The sequence below is a fragment of the Anolis sagrei genome, chromosome 1 (genome assembly GCF_037176765.1).
Source record: "Anolis sagrei isolate rAnoSag1 chromosome 1, rAnoSag1.mat, whole genome shotgun sequence".
Taxonomy (NCBI): domain Eukaryota; kingdom Metazoa; phylum Chordata; class Lepidosauria; order Squamata; family Dactyloidae; genus Anolis; species Anolis sagrei.
In genome coordinates this window covers 320,937,512-320,955,089 of record NC_090021.1, presented here as the reverse complement: position 1 = coordinate 320,955,089, position 17,578 = coordinate 320,937,512, and the positions used below count along the sequence as shown (strand labels likewise).

General features: G+C 37.8%; 1 protein-coding gene across 6 annotated transcripts in view; it reads left to right on the top strand.

Moving 5' to 3' along the window:
- Positions 1–17,314, top strand: part of BCL11B (BCL11 transcription factor B) — a 193,320-nt gene extending 176,006 nt beyond the window's left edge. For 5 of the 6 annotated variants that reach the window (XM_060755841.2, XM_060755796.2, XM_060755832.2 and 2 more), the window contains one exon: positions 6,929–17,313. In XM_060755841.2, coding sequence (XP_060611824.1) covers positions 6,929–8,940 — 2,012 coding nt within the window. In that variant the 3' untranslated portion in view covers positions 8,941–17,313. Of the gene's footprint in view, positions 1–6,928 lie in introns of all 6 variants that reach the window. The other variant, XM_060755823.2, reaches the window with a different exon arrangement.
- Positions 17,315–17,578: the final 264 nt, after the last annotated feature.

The window sequence follows — 17,578 nt, the reverse complement described above, 5'->3', positions numbered from 1 at the left end:
TTACTAATATTACAATATAATGGTGTAATACAATATAGTAATATATAATACTATATATTATACTATGCTAATAATTTAATATATTGTATGTATATATATCTTGTAAGCCGCTTTGAGTCCCCTTCAGGGTGAGAAGGGTGGCATATAAATGTCATAAATAAATAAATAAATCAACATTCTGCCTTAATATTCTGGGTTATATGGCTGTGTGGAAGGGCTCAGAGTCTCGCTGCTTAAGAAAACCCTACAAAATTCATGGGGTTGCCATAAGTCAATTGGCAACTTGAAGATATACAGACACACATACGAAGCCGGGTCTGGCCGAAGGTTAGAAGTTACATCGGAGGATTGTTTTGGGTGTAGTAGTCCAAATATGAAGTTTCTCAAAGTTTGCATGTTATTCCTAGTTCAAACACTTTACTGGCTATAGCCTCTATACATAATCATAACTGCTTACTTTGAGTGCTTCACCCCCCCCCCCCTCAGAATGCTATACAAATATCAGCATTAACTATCATCTATATGAAAGAGATTTGACTTGCAAGGCCATGAACATTTATCTATGCATGGATTTAGAGGAGCAGAAATTGGTAAGCTAAGAGCAGAACAAGAACAGAATAAAAAGACCAGTAGCTGCAATGTAAGAAATACACAGGTTAGACGAAATACTGAAGAATGGAATTTTTCCTACCTTTCATTGGTGACTTCCCAATGCAAAACTCCTAGTTCAAAGCCATGGCAAGAAGCCGTGATTTGCGTAAGAGTGGTAGCCTCAGCGTTTGTTTGGCTTGGTACCTTTAAAAAAAGACCACGCTTGCACATTTTGAATATAATGCCATCCACTACAGAGCAAGGAATAGAACAATTGTTTATTGTCATTAAAACAACAATAATCTGTTCTCAAAATAGGCAATGCATAGACTATAATTACTTGCATAGGTTTCAACTATGGAGTATTCAGAAACTTGCTATTTAGCCAAGCAGGGTCCATTTGTTAAAGACCCCGAGTACTGCAGGAACAAATTAGTGGTGCCAGTTATGAGCCAAAAATAAAATGGGTAGAGCTATAGAATCATAGGGAATTGTAAGAGGCACCAGCACTCTTCGGCAGAGAAGGCTAAAGCTATAATTCCCATGATTCCATAGCATTCAGTTACGGCAACTGAAGTGGTGTCAAACTCCATTTATGTCATAGTATAGAATGATGCACCTTGAGTGATCCCTTGGCAAGCAAGATTTATCATCTAGCTTTCTGTTTCTAAAGTAAGAAGACTGCATGGAGGGATTGGCGACTACATACATTTAACATCTTAGCAAGCCATTAAGGAGTGAGGTAGCTTGGTTGAAATATATTTACTTTTTTCTTTAGTACTTTTCCAGGTTTTGTCCACAGCTGATCACAGCACTGAATATGCGTGGATATGCGATTCTGGGAACTAATATTTATTTATTTATTTATTTACAGTATTTATATTCCACCCTTCTCACCCCGTAGGGGACTCGGGACAGATTACAGTGCACATATACATGGCAAACATTCAATGTCATTTAGACATACAACATATATAGACAGACACAGAGGCAATTTAACATTCCAGCTTTTCTGGCTTCATGAGAGTATGCTTGGTTCCGGCCACAGAGGGAGCTGCCACTTCACTGTCCACTTGTGACACCGAGTCCATTGATTGAGTACTTCCTTGTTCTTCTGCATGCAGCTGGAAGATTTTATGGCATCGTAAATTAGTTAAATTAGCCTCTCCACATAAAGTGGTAGCTAAATTTCCTACTTGACAGATGCAACTGTCTTTCAGGCTGCATAGGTCAACAGCAAGCTAGACTATTAATGGTCAGGAGCTTACTCCGACCCGGGCTGGCTTCGAACTTATGACCTCTCTGTCAGTAGTGATTTAATGCAGCTAGCTACTAACTAGCTGCACCACAGCCCAGTCCTAGTGATTATAATGTTTATATGTTTTAATGGGCATTTTAACTCTAATCTTAAATTTTAACTTAAATATATTTAATTGTCTGTTGTCTAACAGCACCAAATACTTGCTATTTGTAAAGCCACCTTGAGTCCCCTTCGGGGTATAGAAAGGCGAGATATAAATAGAGTAAATAAATAAATAAATAAACTATAGTTGAAGAAGTACTATTACTACATTCTGATTCTAGTTCCATTTTACCCCATTGGCCCTGCTGACCAGAGGAAGCTCCAGTAGCTGTAGTCCTAAAAAATACATTCTGATACCTACTGCCTTTTGACCTTGGAGAGAAATACCAGTGACTAAACTAAACTAAGCATTGCAATCCATGGTTGACTATGTCACCTTGAATCATTATGACAAAGAAGGATTGGATTTTCGGTAGTATTCAGTTAATATAACTGGTAGCTGTTAAAGGGAATCAATAGGTTTTTAGTCACAGTATTAACACTGGTGAGTTATAAAATATTATCTTTACTTTAATGTGTAAGATGCCTTCAGAATCCTGGTTTTGAGAAAAGATGGGAGTAAGAACAAGAATATCAGTTAGTGCAAATTTTAGAAGGTGAGGAGGAAACACTAGAGATGTCAGTTTTTATTTTGTTTCAGTTTTCTAATATGGATTCCACATCTCTCCTATGAGAATACATTCCTTATAGAAATATCTACTGATTAACACAAAATACTGAATCTGAAAAAAGTATAGATTGAGTTTCCCTTATCCAAAATATTTCAGACCAAAAGTGTTCTGGGTTTTGGATTTTTCTCCCCAGATATCTAAATAGCGGCATGTATTTGCATATGAGATATCTCTGAGGTGGAGCAATTGTGTATAATTTTATACACAATTTAAAAAATAATTTGATCAAAGTTTGTGTACATTGAATCACCAGAATGCAAAGGTGTCACGATCTCAGTCACCAGTGTGGATAATTCTGGATTTTGGAGTATTTTGGAATTGCAGGGCGGCGGGGGAGGGGGTTTGTGTTTTGTTTTGTTTTGTGTCAGGAGCAACTTGAGAAACTGCAAGTCGCTTCTGGTGTAAGAGAATTGGCCGTCTGCAAGGACGTTGCCCAGGGGACGCCCAGATGTTTCGATGTTTTACCATCCTTCTGGGAGGTTTCTCTTGTGTCCCCATATGGGGAGCGAGGGCTGACAGAGGGACTCAACCGGCTCCCCCCAGATTCGAACCACTGATCTGTCGGTCAGCAATCCTGCTGGCACAAGGGTTTAACTCATTGTGCCACTGGGGGCTGGCTCCACGAAATTGCAGGTAGGGGATGCTGGCTCTGGAAGTTGTAGTTTTACAGTCTTTAGGTATGGATACCTCACCCAACTACAAGTTCCATGATTCTATTGCACTGAGTTGCAGCAGTTAAAGTGATGTCAAACTGCATTAATTCTGCAGTGGTGATACACCCTTAGACTTGCTCTTTTCCCCATTTAATGTGGATACAGCCACATTAAACAAAGTAACCCTATATGAAAACGTATCCTTTCAGCAAACTGCATTTTTAATTCATGGGAACCACTTTACAGCCCTCTTGGACCATCCCAGGGCTTGGAAAAAATAACACTTGGCAAGTTTTAGCCTATGAAAATGTTCGAAGTGGTTCTTCAAAGACTTTTTGACATTGTTTTGTTCTTAAAAGTGAGCATTCACGCTGCTTGGGGCAACTTGGAGGCAAGATAACCATGAAGTGATAATATGGAAATGAACATTTTATTTTATTTTTTTATTTAAGTGTATAAAAAAATAAAAAGAGGAATCTAGGGGGAAAGGCTTTGAGGGCTGCAAAAGCCGAAGCAGGGAGAAGAAGAAGGAGAAAATATATATATAAGTGAAACTGTCAGAGCCTTGGTAGCTGAGTAGCCTGCAGTCAGTTTTGCCATTGTGAACAGAAGAGTTTAGGGGCATGAAAGCGAAACAAAAAACAAGAGAAAGGAAAGAACTGCTGCTGTTATGACCGATAATTCATCCTATCTGTATCTTATGCCAGTAATACACACTAATAAGCTGGTTATGAAAGGAGTTAGGGAAGGAGAAATGAAATGGCTTCATTCTCTTGCATGCATTTTCACAGGGGTGAAATATTTTGTATGTAGCATTAAAAAACATACCAAAGCATCTTAGCTGCATGAAACAAATGCCAGTGCATTAACTAGCTGCCAGTTTAAGGCTAATTTTTATTTTTAAAGTAGTCATTAGTTGGAGCTTAGCTCATAACACTCTTTATATCTGTCTGCTTTTCTTGAGGTGAACCTTTTTCTGCTATTAAGTGGGTTCAGAGGCGGATGCGAGAATATTCAGGGGAAACAGATAAATAAAATGTTCTCCCTTAAAAGGGAAGATTCAATCATCAATCAATTAATTAGAGTGCAGAAAGAAGAACGAGGTAAAGGGTGCTGAACACTTTTTAATTTGGAGCTTTGTGACCTTGTACGTTTCTGCTCTTCAGTTGCTGTTACATCACCCTTCGAATAAAAGAGGGGCTTTATTAAAGTCCATTCAAGGGTGAACTGAGGTAAAACATATTGTTAAAAAAAGGTTTTGACAGAATATGCTATATATTTTAGCCTGCCTCAATGATTCCTGTCACTTTCTATACGACACATAGGGTTGTGTAAGGAACATAAAAGGTCTAGACTTTTTGTCGCATTTATTTTCGAGAAAGAGGAAAAAATTATCTATAGGAAATAATAGATAGGAGCACTAAATGTTGAATCATCTTCAAAAGTGACATAAAACACCTTCTCGCTGCCAAAAGCCTCAATTGCTATTAAGGAACACTTCTAATATCTTATAACATTGGTATGGGTTGCTGCTACAGAGCTTTTAGCTGTACACCTAATTATATTCCGGAGTAATATTCATAGTTTGGTACAGTCATTGTTGTACTATATGGCTTGGTACATCATAGTTGTGTTGCAAATAGCCCTCCAAAAAAAGTTCGAGAAAAGAGGTGGAAATAATGCTATTTTTTTCCTAGGGATATTAAGTTCTGACATGAATTGTTGAAGTATGTAATGTGTGACTAAATGCTTGTTGACACTGGGCATTGCTTGCCACAGCCATATTGGCTGGAGTCTGTGAAAGTTGTGGTTCCAAAATATTAAATTTCCAAGTTCTGCTTGGAACTTTCTTTGTCCACTTGTAATTCCTTGTGCAGGTCAGTAGGCATCTGTTTTGTTTATCAAGTTCATGTGTACAGATCTGGTCTGTACACCAGACCATCTTCTTTATATATAGGCACAGTTGACCTTGAGAACAAACATGTTGTTTGGACATTGGGGCATGACTCTAGAGCACTTTTTCTTAAATTGTGGGTATTCTTAGCTCAATGTTGGGTTCCAGAAAAAAATTGACAACTACGTTTTCTGAAAGTTACCTACTAGCTCTTTTAGACATTTGCATGAATCTGTTGGGCAGTGTTTACAGAGGACTCTGCAGAAGATGCTTCAGCTGTACTTCATAAAAAGGAAAACCAGCCTGTTTAGCGAACCTTGAAAATTGTTGATCAGTTATGAGTAAATGCTTGATTTTATACCTATTTTATATATTTATATACTTGCGATCATGTAAAAAGAACTGAGTTTAAATCCTCACTCAGCCATGAAAACCTACTGAATAACCTATTATTCTCAGCTATTAGCCTCAGTGGAAGGCAAGGACAAATCTCCTGTGAACAAATCTTACCAAGCAAACCCATTATAAGGTCAGCATAAACAGAATGACTTGAAGGCACCAAAAAAACAAACAAACAAACAAACAAACAAAAACCAGCAGTGTGACAGTGGAATGTCCACTTTTAAAATTATTGCATGTCCATGGGTGGCATTTTATCAATTCAATAGTGTTCCCAAGAACAGCATTTTTAGTTAGCAAACTCACAATCATTTTCTGCATTTGCATCCTATAAAATTCCAAATCAAGACTGGTTTTCAAGTTTTGAGGGGGGGTGGAGATCAGGTAGATTGGAAAGATAAACAAGAAAGGAAAACATTTGAGCTGTTCTGATGGACTGTTGTCTTGGTATTTTCTCTTGGAACCTCGTTCAAATATATTCCTAATAGAATACTATACAGGAACATGAGAGACCTTATTAGACTGCTCTTGGTGAAACCTATGAATCTACTTGGTTCAGAAGAGGAGATTCATGCTTTGCAACTAAGAAATGTTGCACAACCAAACAAATATATTAATTAGTTTTGAGAAAGAGCAAGGGTTTGAAGTACTTTGAGGCTCTTTTGTTTCTGGTGTGTGTTTAGTAATATGGAAAAGGAAAAAAGCTAATCCTTAATGGATAGTTATTGCTTAATAAACAAGTTATATACACTTCAGCATCTCAGAAGGCCGTTAACCTTATTTAGTTCATTAAAAAAATCTCATTCTTCTCCTAAGGAGTTCAAAGTAATATATATAATTTTCTTTCCACTCACAACAACCCTACAAGGTAGGTTAAATCCCAAGTCATCGAGTCTGCTTAATTTTAATTAGTGTTTTAAATACATTCTTAGTTACCTTTCAAGACTTCAGTGACTTAAACTATAAAATGGGTATTGATTATTGTTGATGACTGCTGTGGGATTTGAATGACTATTTATGTAATAAGTTAAAACTATTTCACCTACTACTGGAAGAGACTTGTTTGACTCACATAAGCTATAATTTGATTCATATGCTATACTTCAATATAGTGTATAATATTATATAACATATAAATCCATAATGTAGATTTAATATGTTATACTTTAATATGATTTATTAGATTGTAAATTGGTGAGTAAGCTGTATTTTCTGTATGTAACAAAAGACTTAAAATAAATAGAAGAAATAAGAGTTTGGGGAAAATGTGCATTTAAAAGCTGTCTTCTTTTGTTACATTTCTGATTGTTTTCCCCCTTTCTCTTCCCCTTTTTCCTTTTTTCTTCCCCTTATGTAGGTAAAGATGAGCCTTCAAGCTATATTTGCACAACATGCAAGCACCCTTTTAATAGCGCTTGGTTCTTGCTTCAGCATGCCCAGAACACACATGGATTCCGCATCTACCTGGAAACAAGCCCTTCAAACAGCTCCCTTACTCCACGCATCACCATCCCTCCTCCTCTGGGACCCGAGACTGTTGCACAGTCCCCGCTGATGAATTTCCTTGGCGACAACAACCCTTTTAGTCTCTTGCGAATGACTGGTCCCATCCTGCGTGATCATCCTGGCTTTGGTGAAGGTCGACTCCCCAACACGCCTCCCCTCTTCAGCCCACCACCTCGTCATCATCTGGATCCGCATCGCCTTAGTGCCGAAGAAATGGGGTTAGTTGCCCAGCATCCCAGTGCCTTTGACAGAGTCATGCGTTTAAACCCCATGGCAATTGAGTCGCCAGCGATGGATTTTTCCAGAAGGCTTCGAGAACTGGCGGGGAACAACTCCACTCCTCCACCAGTCTCTCCTAATCGCAACAACCCTATGCATCGCTTGTTGAATCCTTTCCAGCCAAGTCCTAAATCTCCTTTTTTGAGCACCCCTCCCTTGCCACCGATGCCCCCGAGCAGCACTACGCCTCCCCAGCCTCAGGCTAAAAGTAAGTCCTGTGAATTTTGTGGGAAAACATTTAAGTTCCAGAGCAATCTCATCGTCCACCGGCGAAGCCACACAGGAGAGAAGCCCTATAAATGCCAGCTCTGTGATCATGCTTGTTCCCAAGCCAGCAAGTTAAAACGCCATATGAAAACACATATGCACAAAGCTGGGTCTATGACGGGAAGGTCAGATGATGGCCTGTCTGCTACAAGTTCCCCTGAGCCTGGCACAAGTGAACTCACTGGAGAGGGACTAAAGTCTAGTGAGGCAGACTTCAGGAATGAGAGTGATCCTTCTTTAGGCCATGATAACGAAGAAGAGGAAGAGGAAGAAGAAGAGGAGGAGGAGCTGGAAAATGAAAGTAGACCCGAGTCTAGCTTTAGTATGGACTCAGAACTAAGTCGTAATCGAGAGAATGGTTCTAAGTCATTGCCAGATGAAAAGTCCCTTGTCCTAGGAAAAGTGATAGAGAATGTAAGCCTTGGTACCATCCAACAATACAGCGACATGCTAGCTGAAAAGCAGAAAAGAGGTGGCTTCATGAAGAGGTCTTCAGATCAGCGAGATCTCTGCCCTCGAGACCTTTGTCAGAGAGACACAGGTGATGAAGACTCAGTTGCTGGAGAACTTGACCGTACTGAGGAAGGGACTGTCAACGGTAGAAACTTTGGTCCAGGTGAGCCCTTTCCGAGCCTGTTCCCCCGCAAGCCCACCCCTATCACAAGCCCCAGTTTAAATAACTCATCAAAAAGAATAAAGATAGAAAAAGATCTGGACTTGCCACCAGCAACAATAATACCTTCTGAAAATGTTTACTCGCAGTGGCTGGTAGGTTATGCAGCATCAAGGCACTTCATGAAGGATCCATTTCTCGGATTCACAGATTCCCGACAATCCCCCTTTGCAACTTCTTCTGAGCATTCTTCAGAGAACGGAAGCCTGCGTTTCTCCACTCCACCAGGTGATATGCTAGATGGCGGTCTCTCAGGGCGCAGTGGGACGGCGAGCGGAGGCAGCACCCCCCATATCAGTGGACCTGGCCCCGGTCGACCCAGTTCAAAGGAAGGACGGCGGAGCGATACATGCGAGTACTGTGGCAAAGTCTTTAAGAACTGCAGTAACTTAACAGTGCATCGCCGGAGCCACACAGGAGAGCGGCCTTACAAATGTGAGCTCTGCAACTATGCATGTGCCCAGAGCAGTAAGCTGACACGTCATATGAAAACACATGGCCAGCTAGGGAAGGAGGTCTACCGCTGCGACATTTGCCAGATGCCCTTTAGTGTTTACAGCACTCTGGAGAAACACATGAAAAAGTGGCATGGTGAACATTTGCTGACAAATGATGTCAAAATTGAGCAGGCAGAAAGAAGCTAAGGCCCCTTCTGGGTTAAAATCTGGGGTCTAGGTAACATTTAAGTTGTACAGTTTTAACTATTGCCAACTAAGGAAAAGCTGACCTAACTTGCCTCCATAAACATAACTTAGCATAACTATGGCAGGTGCCAGAATTTGGCACTTAAATATAACCTGTGTCTACAAAGTTCTATTAAACCTGAGGATTGGTTAAGGCAGTAAAAATTGTGAAGCCTTTTAACTGTGCAATAATTTCTGTATTTATTCGGTTGTTTTGTATTTTTTTTTTAATTTTGGCATGTGCAGGTACTTTTTTTTAAAAGAAGATTTTTTTTCTGTTTTAGATTTTTTTTAAAATTTTGTTGGGTATCCCATTCTAATTTTACCCAGTAGTAACCTGAGATTATTTGCATTGCAGGGGGAGATACATATCAATTTAAATTATAATTTTTAAAGGGCCGCTGCTTTGTTGAATCTTATGCTAAGCATGTGTAATTTCTTGTGAAGAAGCCAACATTTTAAGTAATCATTTTCCTATTTTCTTTCTATTTCTTTTTACTGTCCTTAAAAAAAGAAAAGAAAAGAAAGAAAACCTTTTGAAAATTGGAAAATATGAAACAGAACCGCGGATAACAATCTTTTAAAAATGTAGCACTTTCTTTTTGAATTTGGATCTGTTATGTAGCACTGACGATGCCACTAAAATAGAGGCCTTTATAGGAAAAGGAAATTTTCTTTATACACTTCCAGAGCAGAAGTTGTGAGCACTGAAAAGAAATGGGCATAGGTGTTTTCTAAAGGCAGCTATATTCGCACAAGCAATAGCAAAAATTGTGCATTATTAGTAGGGAATTTGTTTCTAATGGCTACTTTTGACCTTTCTGCCATTTTAAAATGGTTCATAAAGCTTGAGAATCCTGACAGAGGCATATGCAAGTTTAGAAAGCATGACAGAAAGTAAGCCTTGTTTGTTCTTCTCAGGCACCATGTATGTTGATGCCTTGTTCACATTAAATATGATACACACAAAAATTGGAGTTCTCAGTTGATAGTCTGAACACAGTTATAGCTAATCATTCCATAGGAAATAGAGTCATGGACCAAACCATGTTTTACGTTGAACAACTTGACTAAGAAGTGTTTGCACTGGATTAGTTTAGTTAGTGCTGCCATTCTGGTAAATTTGCATATGACTTGAACTGTATATTTGAATTTAAAAAGCCATATTTTCTTCATTTTTAAGATGATGCATATACATAGCATAGTAGGTGCTCATCTTAAAATGTCCCAGGTTTAGTGTCTGACACATCTTTAGGCTGACTGGGAAAAACCCTCCCTGAATCTTTGCAAAGCCATTCTTATTGTAGACTGTTCTGAGCTAAATAGGTTGTGTGCTTAAGATGGAAATGCTTTTAATACAATGCCATCTCTCTGAAATTTGTATGGTGATGTTAAAAACTAGGGCTTAGAAAACAGAGCTGTTTGGATAACACGTCCTCCAACTCTCCTCCTCTCCCCCCCCCCCCCCCTCCGGCATATGGAAACTGGAGTAAAAAAGGAATTTTTTTCAAGCTTTGTAAAACAAAAATATTTGAAAAATAAAAATAAATGTGTAGTTCAATCAATAAATGATTTTTTTCCTTTTACTGCAACCGTCCGTCCCCTTACTTGGGGTAAGCCCTTTGGAAACAACACAACTTCCTAGGGTTGTTCTGCACATCTGTCAAAGGCATTTTAAAATTTATTAATCTATTAATCTATCTAATCAGTAAACTAAAGGTCACGGCCCCAGTTTGGCTGTAATGATGCATTATTGTTACGATTAGTTTTCTTAGGTTATTTCTCCTGTTGTCATATAAAGCAGTACAGAGTACGAGATTTTATTCATGCACTTGTTGATGGTCTAGTCAAATAAACATGTATAAAATCTCTTGTGCTGGATCAAGAAGTTTTAGTCCCTTAATAATTTTCATGTATTGTGACCAGGGAGTATGAAAAATAAATATCAATTTGTCAGGCGCCATAATATTTTTTCCTGAATGAAAGTGCAAATACAAGGGCTTTTTTTGTCTGCAACAACAGCAATAACAAATACTTTTTGCACCAAAATATTATTTAATTGAAGAACACGTGTTTTTACAAACTCTCTTACCACAATTTTTATTTTTAAAATCCTGAAATGTCATTGAAAACAAAATCTCACTCAGCAGGACATAAATGTTGATTTTTAAAATTCTTACAAGTGAGGATTAAAAAGTGAATATTAGCACCTGTAATTATTGCTGGATAGCAACTGTTAGCATCCATAATAATTACTACACTTTTAACAAATCAATCCATAAATAGAATTCTGCAAGAGGCATGTTGGGACCATTCTAGATGCTCACTTGATACATAACATACAGAAGAAAAGCTTTGTATGAACTTGAAACTGCTAGTTAAAGAAGACAACATAGAGTCAAGGTGTATGGTCAGTACTTGAAACAGAGGGATGTTAAACGGACTTTTATCACTCTGGAGTTTTTTTAACTTGTTAACAAATTTTCTGATGCATTCATGTTATTTAGAGGGGTTAGAAAAGGGACTACAGTACAAAGAGCTCCAAAGGAGATTCTCTCTAATCTGAACATTAAAATTGTACATTTCCACTCACAGTTAAGTAAGTGGAAAAAGTGGAAAGTGATTATATTGGGGCAGAAAATCCTAATTTCACATTTATGCAGATGGGTCTGAACTGACAGTGAATGATGAAGAAAGGGAGTGAAGATTTGTAGTTAAAAAGCCAATGGAAAGGTTGACCCATTTTTGCAGCTTCTGTGAAAAAAGCATATCCTATGTTGGGGAACATGAGGGAAGTAGTTGAAAATAAAACTACCAGAACAAAACAGTGGTGCATGTATGTGTATAATACCATGCAGCATTCTAGTTAGTGCACCTTCAAAAAGCTAATGCAGAGTTCAAAACATGCAGAAAAGAGAACCAAGATGATCAAGGTGTGAGATCCACTCTCCACAGTGAAAAGTTTACAACATTTAGGTTTGCTTGGTGTAGGAAGAAAAGTTAGTAAGGGAGACATCATAGAAGTATATCTAGTTACATGGACAGGAAGGTATTTCATCTCTGCTGTCTTAATACTAAAACCCAGAGTCATCCAGCAGATCTTGAAAGTGGGAAGATTTAGGGCAAATAAAAGGAAGTAGTTCTTCACACAGAACATTGTTAAACTAGGGAACCCAATGAAGTGCTTGCTGCCAACTTGACTAGCTTTGAAGCAAGGATTAGATACACTTCCAGCAGATGAAGCTATCACGGCTGCTAGTGGCTATTACCTTAAGGATCTGAGGAAGTATGCCTGCGTTTGAATTTTTCGTAGATGCCTGGTTAATCATTGCAAATATAACAAAGTGTACCTCTTATATAATTCAGAATAGTTTTTATTTATCAGGTTTCCCTCTATTTAATTACACATTGGGCAGATTCATTTTTGGAACACAATCAGTTAAGAGGAGAGGCGTCTTTCTTTCCAGTTTGATCAGAGTAATCTCTTCTTCGTCCATGCATTTAGGTGCTATGTTTACATATAAGGTCTCAGTAACACCAACTAGAACCTATTCTCTAAAGCATTGTTTCTCAAACTGTGCTCCTCCAGGTGTTTTGGGCTTCAGCTCTCAGAAATCCCAGCCAGCTTACCAGCTGTTAGGAATTGTGGGAGCTGAAGTCCAAAACATTTGGAGGAGCAGAGTTTGAGAAACATTGATCAAAAAAGTTCTTGCTTCGAACAAAAGAGAGAATTTGCTCTTCTTTCAGTATGTTGTTGTCCAAAAATTTAGAGTTTGTTCCACATGTGCACACACATTGGCTGTCATTAAGGAGAAGAAAACATGATTGGTCAGTGCACGTTACGTATGAACATCTAGATTGGTCCAAACGACTTCATTCAAAATTTAGTATTTAGCCAACATTAAAATCTTAAGAAATTGTGATAAGAAAATTGCAACTCTGATTACAAAATGTGGACTGATGAAACCAATGAGCCAAATTGCAATCTTCCTGGAGCCCACTGGCTTATCTAATGTGAGCAATTCCTTTCCTTATCCAAATATGGCAGTCATGAGATGTAGAAGAGAATTTCATTGCCATGACAGTCATTTGCCAGCACTAATGTTCCAACTCATGAACCACTTTATCCCTATAACAGGTTAAGTTTCCTTGATTTGGAATCTCAAAATCCAAAAGACTCTAAAATTCAAAATTATACCAGCATGGGTGCCTAAGGTAGTCACACCTTTGCTTTTTCATAGTTCAGTGTATGAAAAATTAATCTCATGCACAAAATAAGTTGAAATATTTTCTACAAAATTACCTTCAGTCTATTTGTATAAAGTATATTATAAAATATAAATGGATTTTGTGCATAGACTGGGATCCCATCACCAAGATACCACATTAAATATATGCAATTTTTCCAAAATCATTCCATGCAAAAATCCAAAATACTTTTCATCTCAGATATTTCAGACGGGGGCTACTCAATCTTTATATAGTTATAATTGCACACGGAGAGGCAATCCTTGTAGGTATGAAGAGTGTTGGTTCCATCCTTGCATCCCCTGCCATCCCTCTATCCATGTGTTGGAGAAATGTATCTAGAGGAGAGAAACTTGATGCATGGGTTGTTGAAAATTTAAATCGTGGGGTATTCTGCACGCATGGAACAGGTTTCCCTCCATAGATATGCATTCCTAACTTGTGGACAATAGGATGTTGTAGCCATTGGGGTGTGTGATAATGAGCACAGTCTGGTATCACACTAGAGCTGTAAGAGCAGGCAAAGTGTATGCATCCCATGTGAAATTCTGTAGGTGCCTCCTGTAGAAATCTGGGGTTTGTAGTTTGGGGAGGGGCCTTGAAAATGCTCAACCAGAGGTCCTGAACTCCAATCCCAGAATTCTGGAGGAGGCAGCTACAGAATTTCAGATGGGGTGCATACACTTTACCTACTCTTACAGCTCTAATGCACCCACTCCATTCTCACAATCGGTTATCACATGTAGAATTGGGCTTATCTGTCTTTAAAATGGCCATTTCTTAAGAGCAACGTATTTAACAAGAGTCCATGGATCTTAATTATAAACTGGCCAAAAATCAAGTGATAATCAACTGGCATAACACTTGCTAGAGAGAAGCCAAATGCAGAGCACAAGTCACATAGGGTTGTCCACCAGAGGTTTACTTTTCTTGTTGCATACAGAAATTTTCAAGCACCTGGCAAACCATAATACGTGGTTGATAGGTTGCAGACAGCTTGGTGAATCTCAGTTGGTGCAGATCTTTATTTAATGGCATGCTAACGCCAATAAACAAGTCTCCGATCACCACTGGTGGAACATTTAGTGAAATGTTCGTCAGAAATATGAGCTCTCTGGATAGGAATGTGAACAGAATAAAACACATGCTCCTCGGTGTTTGCATATTACATGACATCAGTTTTTACAGGAACGTGTAATTTGCTTACTTCACACTTGTGAGTCTGGCCTTAGTCTAAATATGCTAGCAGTCTAAACTGTATTCTAGCAGTTCCAAATTCTAGGCTAGAGTCTATGAGACATTTTGCCATTAATATGCAATATTCTCAAATCATGCACAATTGTGTTATTGTAAAAAAAAAAAAGTCAAAGATCCATAAACCAAACCCTTTTAGAATTGTACCACTGCAGTAGATAGTAAATATTGACATTTTTTATGTTTAGGAAGATTTTGCGAATTGCAGCCTCTAAAAAAGGTGAAGAGGTGCAAATAATAATAATCCATGAGCGCTTTTTACATTTAGAATGACAGAATTTGAGTCCTACAAAATAAGGCTTTTGACGGAAGAACACTTAAATTATTCATCTAAAAACTGAATGAAGACCTATGACATTCCAAATTAATTTGGACAGGGGCTAAATTGAACATTTTTTGGAAATCATTTTTTTAAACTTTATTTCCCCTCATGTGTTTCCATTCTGCTTTTATTCCAGTCACGTTTTATATATTGCTTAGTGTTACTGGATAGCCTTTGTTTATACTAAATCTCTTATTCCAGTAGCTGGCAGCATACAGAGCATAATTCAGGAGCTTCACTGAGAGTGCTAAAACACCCTTTGAATGTTATGGAAGACACCAGATCACTTGGGTGTTCTTCCTGTTTGAAACTGTTACTTAGCAGCCTTTTCACTCTTGAACTTTGAGGTTAATTCCACTGGATGGTGAAGTCAGTGGAAATATCCCTCTAGACTTACTGCTTGCAACTTTTGTGGAGAAAGAATAGTGTCTTGTATAGCTATGTTTTGGACTTTAGGTTCCCAGCAGTCCTAGCCAGCATAGGAAATGGTAAGTAATTATGTGGTCCAAAAAACCTCTGGTGGTGGTCCACAGGTTACCCAAGCGGTGGCTGTCAAATCAATGGGATGATTAATCTGTTCTGGATTTTATTCTAGACTTAAAAGGAGCTATCAAGGATACTTAGTCTTACAGCTCAAAGAGATTCAGCTGCTTGGAGAAGCCCTTTAAAGTTCAGACTTAAACCCAGAGTAGATTCACCACCCCATTAACCCCCCAGCCACCAGGTGCACTGGGTTTCCCACCTCCATTCTAATCCTTTTTTGTTTTTCTTCTATTTTTTCAGATCACTATAGCTGTGCTCATCTGAATTGTGAATTGGCCATTTAAAAAAGTCAGCTTTTAAAATCTTGGGTAGACCAATATATTCAATTTCATTACCCAGGGAAATTTCCTGGGATACAATTTGAACACCCCTGACTTAGTCTATCAAGAAAATAGGCAATGTTGTAAAAGTTCCACATTTTGATTCTGTTGACCCGCACTTTAAAACTTTTTGTTTGCATTCAAGACCAGCGGCTTCTGAACAAGAAATTACAGCATTTTTGTCTTTGCTTGGCCCAGAGGTGGGTGAAACTGTTAAGGGGGGGCATCTGAGATTAAGTGTCAGTGTTGCTAAGCGTGGCATTCACAATACTGGCACTATAAAGAAAAAAATAGTAATTTATTGGACAGTTTTTCTACTGCCATTCAATTTGATGTGAGTGCCTTGAAAACTGATCTTCCTATTTGAGTCTCTTGAGACAAATGCAAACATTTTTGTGAAATGAAAAGACTTTTAAAAAAAGGTAAAACAAGAAAAGTACGTTCTTTAGGGTTTAAAAAAACAAGAGCCACATTTACTTAAAAAAACAAAACAAAAAAAACCTGGTTGAAGATAGTGGACATGAAAATGCCATAAGACCCAGTCAAATGAAGATGTATATCCAGCACAACTTCGGACATCCATTTGCTGAATTGTTCTCAGCCTTTTTCTTTTTTTTCAGGACAACGCTGCTTAGGAAATGGAATGGAAATGATTTACTGCTGAATTAAAACTCAAATGACACAAATTGCAAGTTGTTATCATTGAATGAAAAAAATCAGGAACAACGGCTAATTTTTTAAAAGTTAAATTTTGTGCACTCTGTCTTAAAATACGTTTACAGTATTGAATACATACAAGGGTAAAAAATTGTGTGTATGTGTGTTTGAGCAATCTCTCTCTTTTTTTCCTTCAAAGTTTGCTTAATAGGTTATTAAAATGCCACAATGGCCATGTGTATATTGTTTTCTTTTGGTGACGGGGTTTTAGTATATATTATATATATTAAAATTTCTTGATTACTGTAAAAGTGGACCAGTATTTGTAATAATGGAGAATGCCTGGGCATTTTACAAAACCAGAAAGAAAAAAAAAACTTTTCTCTTTTTTCCTTGAAAATGTTGCAGTAAAATTTAAATGGTGGGTCTATAAATTTGTTCTTGTCACTGTAACTGTAAAGTCTGAGTTTTAGTAATTTTTTTTCTGCCTTGGGTGTTGAATTTTTATTTCAAGAAAAAATGTATAGAAACTTGTATTTGGGGATTTAAAGGTGACTGCTACACCATGTAGAAAAAGTACGTAGAAAAAATGCTTAATATTGTTATTGCTTTGCAGATTAAAAAAAATCACATTTCTGACCTGTACCTATTTTTATCTCCCCCCCCCCCCCATCCCCCTCTTCTGGAATGGATATTGATATTGGTTGATTCATATAATGTAGGCACTTGCTGTATTTTTACTGGAACTTGTAATTTTTTAACTGTACGCTTGTCCTTTTAAAGGGATTTAATGTACTTTTTTGTTAGTGAATTTGGAAATAAAAACAAAAACAAACAAACAGGCTGCCATAATATATTTTTTTTAATTTGGCAGGATAAAATAGTGCAAAAAATTAATTTGTATGTCACGACCTTATTGTATAGAAGAAAGAAAGATAAATGGGTTGTTTGACGACCTGTGGGTAAAACAAACAAAACAATTATTATTTTTAATTATTATTTGGGTGGGTTGGGTGGGCATCAGGTTTTGTTTTGTTCTAAGGTCTTCTGTTCACATTTTTAGTTGCGTGTATGTGCGTGTGTGTGTATATATATATAAATATATATATATAATTTTTTTTCAGTCAGAAATGGCCTACAAAAATAATAATAATAAGTGCTGTTCCTACAGGGCAGTAATAACTTTGAAGCTGCCTGGACCCCTTGTATCAAGGCCTTCCCAGGTATAGTTGAACTATGATGGATGGCTGTTGCC